The 14,145-nt window shown below is 43.7% G+C and overlaps 2 protein-coding genes across 9 annotated transcripts in view; one reads left to right on the top strand and one right to left on the bottom strand.

Annotated features, from left to right (window-relative positions):
• LOC111869831 (spermine oxidase) overlaps positions 1-14,145 on the top strand; it is a 534,307-nt gene that overhangs the window by 108,583 nt on the left and 411,579 nt on the right. The gene's annotated exons all lie outside the window — the stretch shown is intronic.
• Positions 8,990-14,145, bottom strand: part of LOC111869830 (early growth response protein 1) — a 336,968-nt gene continuing 331,812 nt past the window's right edge. For all 6 annotated transcript variants that reach the window (XM_023861636.2, XM_023861637.2, XM_023861635.2 and 3 more), the window contains one exon: positions 8,990-13,869. In XM_023861636.2, the coding sequence (XP_023717404.1) occupies positions 12,236-13,869 (1,634 nt within the window). In that variant the 3' untranslated portion in view covers positions 8,990-12,235. The remainder of the gene's footprint in view (positions 13,870-14,145) is intronic.

Genomic DNA, 14,145 nt, shown 5'->3' on the forward strand with positions numbered 1-14,145 from the left:
ATAAGGTAGGGATTCTGTGCTCCATACGCGGCAACGCTGCCCGGACCTGCCCAGAATACATTGCGTGACGTCATGGTGATTGTGACGTTTCGAGTGCGTGGCACACAAAACTGGCAGTTGGGAAACAAAAACAAAACCGGACTCTTACTCGAAGCTGCTCTCTCGCTACATTGGTTTCTAATGCAGTTCGCGTCCCACACCTGTAGAGCGCGACTGATGCGTGGGGGTGCGAGGGGTGAGTATGGGATGTGACGCCGTGTAGCACGTTAGAACGATACCAAAATTTCGGGGTGGGGGAACTGCTGGACAAACCGCATAAAAGCAGCTGATTTGCTCATCTTCACTGTATCTCATCTGTTTTAATATTATCTTACCGCATCTTTCTTCCCTTTAGGGGCATGCGGTAGCGTAGTATGTTGAGGTACTATGCTACAAGCCGGAAGGTCGCGGGATAGAATCCCGATGAGAATTTTTTTTTTTCAATTGACCTAATCCTACCAGCCGCACTATGGCCTTGGGGTCGACTCAGCCTCTAGCAGAAATGAGTACCAGGAATATTCTTGGGGCTAAAGGGCGGCCGGCGCGTAGGGCTGACAACCTTGCCGCCATCTATGAGCCGATTGTCTAGAAAATGTGGGAGCCTCGACGTCTCACAACCCTGTGGGCCTCCACGGCCTGTTACAGGGATAGCTTTACTTTAATTGCTTTATATTTCTTCCCTTTAGGAGTTATGACTAAACATTTCTTTTGCATGTGTTTCTCATCTCTCCTGTGTGTCCTACTTGCTTCATCTGTCCAATCATCCTTGATATTGTAACCATATAAAGGAGTTGTTTGTTGTGAAGAAGTCACTGGCTCAGCCAGTTAAGAATTTCCCAACATTATACGGAACCAAAAGGTTCATTGCCGTGTTCACAAGAGCCATCCACTGGTCCCTATCCAGAGCGAAAGTTTATGTCAAAGTCAGAGTTATGTTATGACCGACGGTCAGTCGGCCAGTCTGCCTCGGTGTCAAGCATCTCTCTGTGGTCCAATACCATATTTTTTATTACTGTCAATTGCGGGTTTGTTGATGTAGGGCGCCCTCTCTGACGAGAGGGCGGGTCTATCGTTTACAATTGCTGCTGGCCCTCGTCAGCGCACTCATATTTACCCCGTGTGAAATTTACCGGCCATTTTGCTTTATGAGTTTTAACACGATTTTTATGATGGCCATTATCCTGTCTTTTTCTGGCTCAGCCCGAGAGAGCTGTGTCATGATTTGCTGAAATACCGTTGCGACTACTGTGAACGTGTCGTTCAGAGACGAACTGACTGACTTGGTACTTGTTGGTTGTGCCTCAAGGGAGAGGGGCAGGCCTGTGCAACTGAGGGCGGCTGAGGCTGCTGAGATGCAGCGCTGGGAAGGATAGTTCTGGGGCGGTGTGGCTGGAACAGGACACCCTTCCTCTTGAAGGCTTGTGCGCTCTCTGCGACTTTCTCCTCGGCGTGCCTGCAGCCTCGACAGTTGGAGGGATGAGGTTCTTCTCCCACCACCAACTTGCAGATGCAGCATTGGCCTTTTTCCGGACGTTCCTTGTACAGGCGATTGCCCCCACACTACATACAACAGGGAGATTGCTTGCAGTTAGCCAACATATGGCCAAATTGTTGGCAGTTGTAGCACTGCGTGAGATCGGTCTGGGCTTCGTACTTCTCCGCTCCGATTGCAATATGGAAAAGCATCGTCACTGGACTTCCACGTCCTAGGTAGGGTTATTAGGAAGAGGGGAGTGTTTACTGTGGTTTTTCCTTCTGCAGGCGATCGACAGGTGGTAGACGTTTGTTTGACGCTAATAACATCAAAGTCAAGAATATTATATTTAAGCATCCTGTTGCACTCTATACGATAAATGATATGAACTCTATCCCAAGTGCAAACAATATATTATATGTCCTTGATCTTGCTCTCCTTTACACTACATGTTTCGGCCTCAAACGGCTATCATCAGGTGTATACACTCACGTTGCTGTCACACTGCACTTGGTTTAAAATTTAACATTTAAAAACATATTGTACCGTTCGTTGTAATTATCAACATCTACTTCGTTGATATCAGCCGGGTTTATAGATTATTTTTGTTACACACGTCAGCACTTATAAAATCTTTAGTTGAAATTTTAAAATCCTTTAAAATTTTTTCCTCAAATTTTAAAATTTGTTACATGTGTAACAAAAATAATCTATAAACCCGGCTGATATCAACGCAGTAGATGTTGATAATTACAACGAAAGGTACAATATGTTTTTAAATGTTAAATTTTAAACCAAGTGCAGTGTAACAGCAACGTGAGTGTATACACCTGATGATAGCCGTTTGAGGCCGAAACATGTAGTGTAAAGGAGAGCAAGATCAAGGACATATAATATATTGTTTGCATTTGGGACGGAGTTCATATCATTTATCAAAGTGAAGGTTCACCTACCAATCTGAGATGTCCTCTGCAGGAATTGTGACTGGAAGGTGCTGTATCACAGCCTTTATGGGCGTCTGGGATTCGAGATAGAAGGTGAAATATAGGGCGTTATTGCTCTCGAAATGAGAGCGGATGGTTGGAAAGTCCATCATTTCTTTCTTGACAACACCGAACCCGTTCCTAGTGATACTGAATTCACATTTGCTTTTCAGTAAGACCTTCAGTTGCCTTTGCAATTGTATCAGGTTTACTTGAGAGGTTAGTACAGTGGAAGGCGATCTTCCTGCCTGGCTGGATGACGTTCGGTGTTGTCGTTCGCGTCGTCTCCATGGTCAGCCTCCATTTCAACTGACCTCAGTGGGGCGAAGAAGTGCCGGTTGGGAATATTAGGCTTCGACTGCAATTTGGGGTCGTTGACACCCGCGGTGGATGTTGTTCGCACCTTAGCTCTTTTATCGGCGCCGTCTGTAAGTTTCCGCTTTCGTCTTCTTTGCTTACAGAATTCCTCGAGGGACGGAGGTGTAGTAATTGTGGTCTTGCCTCTTTCTCCTTTGGCAGCGTTCTCTTTGAGGAATGCCGTCAAGTCGTGTAGTACCTCTGTGTACCCGCCATACAGGGCGCTATACAGCTACACTCCTTTCAGTAACTGATGGAGATTCATCCTGGTTTTGTACAATTAGAGTCCATTTCGGACGTCCCCGAGTGATGTAGGGGTACGTCCCGCTATGCGGGCAATGACGGTGAGTGCCCCTGACAGCATCGGCATCAGGATGTTGTTGTATGGTGCTTTCATATTCCAGCCTCAGAGATTCAGTCAGGTTTGACCAGAGCTTCAGAAATACTGGGGTGTGTACATTAGTTACTACTGCTATTACTGTAACAGTTATATACAGGAGCCACACAAAGCACTTGATCTGCACAGGCCGCAGACTTCACTCACACTGGTTGTAATATATATATACAATACATACATATAGCTTACTCTGGTAACTTTGTGAAGAAATGGTCCACTGTTCGTTTTTCTCACTGGTTCTCACAAACTCTCCTACTCTAGCCTTCTGTCCTTCACCCCTCACTGCTAGCTCACTCACTCTGACCTCTTACGCTTCCTCTCATGCCCTTCTGGTCTGAGCGAGTTTGTTATAAATAATCTATAAAGATTCAGTTCATACCTCACAGGAAACACATTACGTCTCCGCTACAGAACCCAACCGGTTAATGCTGTTCAAGGAGACAGTTGCTGTTTATTGTGAGAACCATATGAATAACATAGATACACTCTGTGGACAGAAAGCAGAGATTTTTAATGTTAAAGCAAGTGGTTACATGTAGCAACCACTGGGCTTTGAAGTATTGAGGGCTGAACCACGTTGTTTGGAATGAGCTACCGCAGCAGCACAAGCGCAAGCGCAAAGAAAATTTTTAATAAAATTCGTTTCCGTAAGCGGAGACGAGGTACCTGAGTGACTAGACTATGGGCTGGACGACCGGGAAACCTGAGTTCCATTATCCACAGCGGTAGAAATTTTTCTCAGAGTTCGGACAAGGGGTGAGGGCCGCCCAACCTTGAAACCAAAGGTACCGGGAGATCTTTCTCGGCAGGCAAAATGACTAGGGCATGAAACTGACCATTTGTCCCTACCCAGTGCCGAGGTTAAGAATGTGTGGACCCATACTTCCGCCCCTCCCGCATGCGTCTTCATGGTATGGAGTTCTATTAAGGACAGGGTAAAAGTAAAATGAAGACGTATGTGGGAGTGGATGTACAGATCCACGTATTCTTAATCTCGGCACTAGTTGGGGTTGAGTGATGAGCTTCACGCCCCGACCGCTTTACCTCTGGGGAAAGAGCTCGCGGTACCCATTGAATAGGAGGCTGGGTGGCCGCAGAACCGGTCTGGTTTACGTGGAGAGGAGAAACAGCTTGTCCATACCTCGACTCGATCTCCGACCCCTCGACCTTCCAGCCGGTAGCCAGTCGCTATACCCACTACGCCATCCCAGGTCTGTAAGCACAGGTTTAATTATTTTCTTTTAGGGTTACATTTCTCATAAGGTCCGGAAGCGTCATAAGGCCAGATGGGAGAGTACGTGACGTAATCAGAATAATGAATTATATTTTCTCAATTGTGGACTGTGAGGAGCAGGGTGGGGGGAGTGTGTGTTTGAATTCAGAATCAAACAAACAAGAACGTTTCTTGAAGCACAAGCAAGAGATATGTTGATTTCTTGTACAAACATTGAAATGAAGCTTATCTCAGTTCCATCTCTTCATTGAGATGCAACATCCTTCCAGCTTGTATTTTGCAGATGTGTCTGTGTAACACCTTGCATACAGATTTGTCTCGCTAGCATAGGAAAATCCAGCGTACACGATAAATAGTTTAATGGAGTTGTCGGCTGCCGTAGGAACCTTGGACGCCAGTAAAACCATGCTCACTGGTAAAGATATTTCTCGATATTGAAGGAAATAGCATCTGATATTATGCATGCAAGCGAGCGAACCGTTGGATTTATTTTGATCAAATTTAGTATCTGAGGTCTCTACTCGTCAGCTCTGCGTGTTTTACGGTATTTGTGAGACAATATCAACGTTAGCATTACTGTACTTACTTAATCCGGTCCTAAATAAGGTATATAAATGTATATACTATAGTAACAGCATGAATTTTCACTTTTTTTTTTCGGCAACAAGTACGAAATAACAGGTTTTTGACTAGATAGGGCATGTTGATCGGGAAAATTACACTCAAAATATTATACCCCGTATTTCTTAAGTAAAACATAGAATGTATATACTAGAAGTATGCAGTCTACACAACAATATTATGTATTTAAAACAAAGTAGACACTACAGTATCAACATTTGTTTTTATTGACGCTACATGTTTCGACCCTCATACTGGGTCATCACAGGCGTACAGTGATACCAATTTCAGTTGATGAATTGCATCTATTTTTAATCTAATTCTTCAATAAGGATCCTTATTATGTTTATTTGCATCTAGTTTTTTTCAATAAGGATCCTTATTGTTCAATATTGTGTCAATTCCTGAGGGGTGAAGATGACCTCTTATCTCTGTTTCGATTCGAGTCCTGCAACACGCTCAACTGTACCACCACTCCCGTTTCTCCTTCCCGGCGTGGGAAACACAATTAAATAAAGTTACACTCTTTTAAGACTTTTTTTATTAAGAAGCTTTATTCTTGCTTTTACCGCGCAATGCAAGCTGGGTAGTAAGCCTCAGAAATCGAGCTGCATAAGAAAATGAATCATAACGTCACAGATTTTGTTTGGCTTCCATCAGAGCCTTTGTTTGTAGCGTCTTTGTATTTGTCTTGTGTTTGGACAGAAGGAAGGTTGTCTAGGTGGGGCACCACGTGACGTCACAGCACGCATGTTGCTGCCCAGGGTGGGGTACGCATATGACGAATAAAAAGAAGATGCGCTCCAAATATGGCCGAATCTGATCCATCTGTAGCTCAACTGGGAGAATGGTGATAGTGAAGCCCATAGCATCGCCTCAGCACGTGGGTGTCAAGAGCATTGACTCCAACAACCATGGTACAGTCAAGGTAGCTGATATTGGAGATCCTACTGTAATTTGATTGACTGGAACGAACAGACCGCACCTGTCTGCAAGGGATATAGCCCGTTTATATATGCATGGAACCGACCAGCCTCCTATTCGGGGGTAAGGCGGCTGGGGCGTGAAGCCGGCCATTCACCTCCATCTAGTTCTGGGGTTAAGAATAGTGGAACTATACTTCCAATCCCTAATACGTCTCCATTGCGCGGGTTTTAATTAATTAAGTACAGGGGCAACTTTACCATTTATATACAGAACATCCAAGGAGGAAAGATTGGTATTCTTGGAGGTCAAAGTATCAGCCATTCTAAACATAAAAGTGTATATGTACATGGGCCCTATTCCGAACGTCTTCTGAGATACAGCTATTTCACTGTACACTGTACAGACGAACAACACGCCATGTCCTCACACGAGCTGCAAAGTGCATTCACGTTGATGGTGGAATTTTCGAAAATGTTTATACTAGATAAACTGCACCAACTTTGTCACTTGTAACAATAAATACGGCCATTAGAAACAGTACGTAATATCTCTTTCTTATCAATAACTTTGAAACTGTACAGTGAAATAGCTGCATCTCGGAAACCTTTCGGAATAGGACACGTGTACATACATACATATGAGTATACACTTCTCTGTTCAAAATGACAAATACTATGACATACAAGAATATTGACCTTTCCACCTGGGACATTCTGTATACACGAGTATATGGAAATACTTATACTAAGACCATGTAAATAGACCCCATGAATAGTGGGGATGATTACCCTAAAGGTATCTTCCATTCTGCCTATGTTTGTATTCCCCTTCAGTCCTCTATGGCCACTGTCAAACGCAAAGCGCTTGTCCCAGGCAAAGGTTATCATGTGGTTATCACTGCCAACATTTCTGTGTCGATTGGTGGGGAATTTTGGGAAGCACGCTGGAGGGGGAGCGTAAGAGCTTGTTTCCGTGGATTCAACATAGGACCTTCATATTTTATGAATGCTGAAGGTGCTTTTAAGGATGTCGCATATTGCTGTGTAGTTATTTAAGGAAGGACAGAAAAACATGGGCACACACTCCCCTAATGGGAGTGTTTCTGAGAGCTGCTTAGTAGAAATTAGGAAACCAGCCATCCCCACCGAAAAGCGTACAGGCCTTCTGGGTAGTTCAGAAGGAGTTCGACGTTTCGAAGGAACATATCGCCGAGTGGACCTAACTGGACTCCACCCCCCAATATGCGAAAAGGCTAGACTTAGAACTAGGCTAAAGTTTAGTCATAGGCAATAAAATGATATAGGCAAGACGATAGTGTCGTCACTCAGTAGCACTAAGCTAAGGAAGATGGAGAGTTGCGTTTATTGTAACGCTCAGAGGTCTGCAGATGCTGTTTGTAGCCGTGACGCGCGCCTTGTTGAAGGGCTAAGTCTTGAGACATTACTGACGTTAAAGGTGGAAAAGTCCATAGTTTGCTTAATGGGTACACGGTGACCACCATAACCAAACAGCAGTCAACTTTGTCCTTCAAAGCGTTAATAGGAAATACAGCGTTTTAAAATGTAAATAATTCAACTTTGATTCGTAATTACAAAAGGAGTTGGGCTGAATAAATCGATTACAGCATAAATTTGCATAAATAATAATTATTTTGCACTACAAAAGTGGAAAATAAAAAGGAGTTCAGAATTAATTACGTCTCTACGAAGTGGCTATCTAGAAATAAGCAGTGAACTGTTTTACCGACTTTCCTTACCTTCTCATACTTCTGAATACAAACACTATACTGTGCTGGACAGCACGTAATATGCTGATGCCTCCAATGAAACAGGTACAGTCATTTTCGACCTCCCCCCCCCCCCCAGGTTTCAGGGCCCAAGATTTATATTGCGAGACAGTCTCTAGAATATTCTGAATAAGCATCACGGACAACTGGCAATGGGCGGTACTCCAGCTGGGGAGGGGGACTGGCGTGGGGCTAACATGTCACCGAAAAAAGAGAGGCTTGTTAAGAAACGTGGGGCAGGGACTCGAATTCTTTGGAACGGTATAACTCGTCTGGCTCCGGATAGGGACCAGTGGAGGGCTCTTGTGAACACGGTAATGAACTTTCGGGTTCCATAAAATGCTGGGAAATTGAGTAGCTGAGCGACTGGCGACTTCTCAAGGACTAGGGCTCCGTGGAGTTATGCAGCCATCTTCACATTCCTGGATACGTTCTCCTTGAACCATTCTTACTCAGTACTGAAGCCATGGAGTAGGTTGACATGGCGGTAACGTTCTAGCATTCAGGAGTGCATGTTTCGAATCTCGGCCGGGACACCTGTAATCGTCATTGAAATTTTCATAGTTTTCCTCAGACTCTATAGGCAAATTCTGAGATAGTACTTTTTCTTTTTTTAATTTGTTGGGGTGGGATGAGACTGAATCCACTTGGTGCGTCGGTCAGTAACTGGCCTATTGTATCAGCCCCTATTGACATGATGAGTGTGGAGCAGTCGGTGCAATATGAACTGGCAGGGAAACCAAGTAGTGTGAGAAAACCTGCCCCAGTGACATTTTGTCCATCACAAATCTCACGATCCGATCTGGGCTCGAACCCTATCCGCCGCGGTGGGAAGCCGGCGACTAACTGCCTGAGCTATGGCACGGCCTAATTAATACCTCTTTTCCTCATGACCACTTCTAAATCCTATATAATTTATGGTTTATAAACAATCCACCATTCGGCGCTGCAGTCGTGAAATAAAGTATAAAAGAAGGAACGAACCATGTAAAGACTTTGCTGTCCCAGATTCATCGTAGGGTGAGGAAAACCACGAAACACCACACTCATGGTAGCATGGCCGGGCACTGGGCCGAGGTTAGAACCCGGTTATCAATCTCAATGTATTGCCATGTGTCAAAGGGGGCCAGGAACTACAGGATGACTAAGAAATGAAGTACACAGTGAACAGTTTAGTTTAGCTCTGTATATTTTCTCTCTTTGCTTATAATTAATATAGACTCATCATATTATAATAATAGATTACAGCCATTTAATTTTATTTTGTTTTATAACATCAACTTGTACAGCTAATGTAACGAGAGAGAAATGTACAAATAAATATTTTTTGAGTTTATATATATATTTATAACAGTTACATCACCTTTCATACTTCGCCTGCAGATATCACATTTAGAGAAAGCCTCGTGAGATTTTAACAACTCTTCACATGTTTTATTTAAAATTGTTTCCTGATCTTTACAAAACGGGAAGTCAAGGGGAGGGGAGGGGGTTGCAGCTACATGTATGCAGGCTGTTCTAGAACTGCCCGCCAGTGTTTTTTTTTTTTGTTCACCACGACAATAGAATAGGGGGAAAAAAGGTTTGTGCAAATATATTACTGTAGTGAAAAAGGGAGGGTTTTGGTTCTCAGAAGGGTACAGAATGGTTGAATTATCTTATAATTCGCCATGGCAAACACTGTTTAGAAAATGCATTTCTCCCCCATTTATTTTAGGTAGATAACAGTACAGTAAAAAAAGGCGAGTACCAATAGTTTAAAACATTGCGTCATATTCCAGACAATGAGAAAAGTGGGTGTGTGGGTGAGTGAGTTGAAATATTTGACCGGTGGTATATGGTCAGCAAACAAGGACAGAACAGGGATGGTTAATTTTCTTCCATGCATTTAATAACAGCAGTCACGGGTAATTCAACAATATTATAATTTTAATAGTTCAATATATACTATATATACAATTTCTTTGTTTTTAGTCTATGTACATGTCCACATTATTTTTTCTAATCTTTTATTTGGCTATTGGGGCGTATTAGGCCTGAATTTGTACGCTTATTTTTCTTAAAGACAAGTTCCACCAATAACAACTGCAAAATACGAAAATGCGTCTTATTAACGAATAATATTTATCTTTTAAATGAAACAATATATATATATATCTCCGTTCAGAAACAACCAGAACGTCTAGCACCACAATAATTGAGAGCAGAGGAGTAAAATTGAACGAACAAGCCACCGATCTGTGATATGGGCGAATTGAGCTTGTAATTACGCGCATGCGTTGAATGTACTTCGACCAGCGATCGACTGCGCATGCGTAATAAAGATTACCATAGCAACAGCAGCGTTTTCTTACTGTTGCTATCGCGTTCATCATTCTCACTACTACTATTACCACAACACTGAATTCTGGAATTTCGGCAGTATGTATAAAATTCAAGCCGTAGCTAATTCTTCAAATTTATGCTGAAATATATGAATGTATTTTGGAATAAGAAAGTATGGTTTCTATGTAAAAAAATGCAAATTAGTCATTATGTAGACAGTATTTTCGACTGTTTATTCTGTAGCCAAGCAGCAGAAATGACTGAGATGGTTATAATGTCTGTCCACTCTACGAACTGGTAGTGGATGTCGTACCTTGTGCAGGCAACCTTACGGAAGAAAAATCCCGTGCAAATATGTCTGAATTTCCTACAGGCATATGCGTACCGGAATATGTTGGAAACATGATCTAGTATCTTCGTTCCCATAGTAGACGGAGTATATTAAAAGGATCTAGTGTATTTTATCAGTAACCAAGGTTCTAATGATACTGAGTATTTGAATACGGCATTTCCTTAAGGCAAATTCCCGGCATTTTCGGGGTTTCTCTTTTTTTGGGGGGGGGGATTCCGTCCCTTGTCTGATTTGAGATGCGGATGTCATAATGTGGTCTGTGATGTGCGTGTATGAACATTTTATTTAATACTTAATGTACTGGTACGGTGTGTAATTTTAAGAACGTTTTGTTTTCGGTTTTAATTTTTTTTATATTGTATTTCCGTCATAAAGTAAAACTGTGTTACCAGATTTGAACTCTGGGTAGCCAATACATTTTTATGTAGCTCCTATTATCATTAAAATCTAAGGAATGTTTCGTGCAGTTAAAACAAGTTGTTATTTGGCAACATTGCAAATATTTGTAGCGGCGGTGCCGTTGGGAGGCTGTCTTCGCAAAGGACGAACATTTAACATATACATACCCACATACATAACACTGAGACACCGGTCAAGATTCTTTAACATCAAACACCAAAACAGTTAACACTGGCAATTGAAACAGAACACCATTGAACTGGGAGGAATTGTTTAATAAATACACACATTACATGTATATATATATTTTTCAAGTTCTCATGTGAACTGATTTTTCACGCGGAAAAAAATACAATGTCCCATTTGAGAGTGAACAAAAAAATACTGATAAGTAATTTCTCATGTCAGAAAATTAGGGCTCTCTTGACCCTGGTCTGAAGACATCCTTCCAACATTTCTTAACGCAGTTCATCGCCCCTACAAAGTTTGGTATAGTTACAAAAAAAAATGTAAATTACATAGCATCTTACGATCTCATATCCATTAATTAAAGCCATTGGTTATTTTCTGGTTTCTTTCCACTACGTTAAAGCCTTCTTACCGGCCTGCAAATAAAATTAAAGCAACAAATATGTCACACAACACAGCATTTAGTCGAAAAAAAACATAGACCCAATTAATGAAATTAAAATTGTACAAAAATAGGATATTTCTGTTAGGGGACAGGAAAACATCACACGTCCGTCCCGCTTATGCACGGACCGACGGTCGTGAGTTCTTTCCATTTTATACAATTTTTTTTGGCAACGTGGGAAAAAAACAGAAACAGCACATTTTTAAAATGTACCTTTTTTCATATTAATTTTCATTAAAATGCAACTGCTCGAGTTGCATTATAACAAATAATCTGTCATGTTACATAACAAAAATTTATTACCGTGGAGTCCAATACTTCATATATCTCTCCCTCTTGTCCTCAAAAGCGCCAACAATGCACACACAACAATCAATAATTCATTTCGTCAAATGACAACAAAGAATTGAACAACGAACCAGTAGGAAACAAGAACGCCTTGAACTGTTTCTTTTCAGTGCGAAGTGAAATACGCATGGTTTTTCTGTGTTGACTACACAAACCCTACTACGGCGACGCGGCACATTCAAATGTATGCTCATGAAAATAATTTCCGTATTTAATATTAACATATCCCTCATGGTTGTCGAGAAAAATCACAGTTAACACAAGGAAGTAGAGAATACGGAACATTATAACATGCAAGCAGGAAAAAAAGAGAACACATTTCTTTGCACCATCGTTTGTTTCCTTCAAAGGTTTACGGTTTATAGTGCGGTCGTAACAGCTGGCATTGTAAGACTCTCGTCTGACTGCACCGTGTGTTGCTGTTGTTGGATTCCGCTGGTTGACGCGGCGGACTGGTGGTGATGATGGTGGTGGTGGTGGTGATGTGGGTGTATGTGGTGGGGATGCAGGTGGTGCTGTGTCTGTTGTTGCTGTTGACTGCCGCTGGTTGAAGCAGAGCCACCGGTACTTCCTGTAACCAGTTTACTCTCTTTCTTGAGTCTCTGTTTGAGGTGCACTTTAGCGTGACGCTTCTTCTCATCGCTTCTCGCGAACTTACGTCCACACGTATCGCACTGAAACGGTTTCTCTCCTGTGTGCGTTCTGATGTGTGTTGTAAGGTGATCAGATCTCGAGAAAGACCTCATGCAAATGCGGCATTGAAACGGTTTCTGTCCCGTGTGGATTCGGATGTGTCGCGTCAGCTCGTCCGATCTCGAGAATCGCCTATCGCAGTTCTCAACTGGGCACGCGTATGGTCTCTCGTGTACCGGCGTCTTACTCGGTCTGTTCGGATACTTTCTGGGTTTCACTGGTACCAACTTGAGCGGCATTGGCGACTGTTGGTACACCTGCGACAAGATCTCGTGACCTTTACTCGTCGAAGGGTTATATTCCGCCAGCTGCACCGCGTAATTGCCACCCTGCTGTTGCTGTTCTTGAGCCTGTTGTTGCTGTACTTCACCAGCACTTCCCCCTCCACCCCCTCCACTACCTGACGTCCCCCCAGCACTCCCCGCACAAGCACTGAAGGGTTCCTGCTTGGGAATGAGTCCAGAAGGTCCCGGTACGGACATCCCCGTGCCGTAACCAGCCACAACTTGGGTTGTGTCCAGCCACTGGTACTTCGCTGTAGAGGGCACGAGGGACTGCCCCACCCGGCTATACGCCAGCTCCTGCTGCTGTTGCTGAACATCCCCAATAGATGTCACTGGCCCTCCGCTACAGCTGGAGTAGGTTGGAGGCTGTTTGAGCGCCAGATTCCCACCAGGTCCGCAGTCAATGCTGAGTCCCATGAGGTCTTCCTGCTGCTGCTGTTGCTGAGATCCATCGTCGTAGTGCCCCCCAGCGGGACTGGGACTGGCAGAAGAGTACTGCTGCTGCTGCTGTTGAGGTGAGGCGGCTGTCTGAGGATGCTGAGGCTGCTGCTGTTGCTGCTGTCCAAGGAGACCAAACAGAGGAGGGAATATTGTTTTGTCTGGGCTAGGGAGTAGCCAGTGATTGATGCCTTGTGCTGTCGGTGAGGTAGCAGCAAGGCCTGTGCCGAGGCCAGAGAGACTTCCGCCCCCATTGGGGCCCATACTGGCGGCGACGGGGCTGCCACTGGAGGTAGTAGTGAAGATACCACGATAGCTGATTTTGCCTCCTCCGGTATTTCCGGCGGTGTGAGGCACGCCGCCTGAGGATGGGTACATGATGATGCTACTAGTGTTGCTGGAGTCCTCACACACGGTCGTACTGACTCCGGCGATATGAGTGCCGATTCCAGGACTAAGACTGGGTTCGTGTTTCGTGGGAAGGTCTGTTGTCCCTTCCGGTTCCGGTTGAGGGCTGCTAAGAGACTGGCAGGGGCTAGCAGTAGGGTCCAGGGACAGCTCCTCAGGGTCCAAGGAACCTGTAACAGCAACCAAATTCTTTACTAAACCAATGTTAAGGCAATTTATTCCCTCAGCCGATTAATTCTCTTTACCTTGTAACGTGGCATACATTTCTGAGGCAGATGTGTCATTTCTTCTCTCCGTGGCGTTAGTCCACAAGCGAACTATACCGACCGAGCGACAGCCGCTTGTCGGCGAAGTTAGTGCCAACTTTAGCGGATGTTGTGTGTAGCGTGGTCAGCGCAACTAATCCCCACGGCCGTTAATTTCGGTTTCCTAGACCGGAGCCACTA

Source organism: Cryptotermes secundus, unplaced genomic scaffold, assembly GCF_002891405.2.
Source record: "Cryptotermes secundus unplaced genomic scaffold, Csec_1.0 scaffold286, whole genome shotgun sequence".
Classification (NCBI taxonomy): domain Eukaryota; kingdom Metazoa; phylum Arthropoda; class Insecta; order Blattodea; family Kalotermitidae; genus Cryptotermes; species Cryptotermes secundus.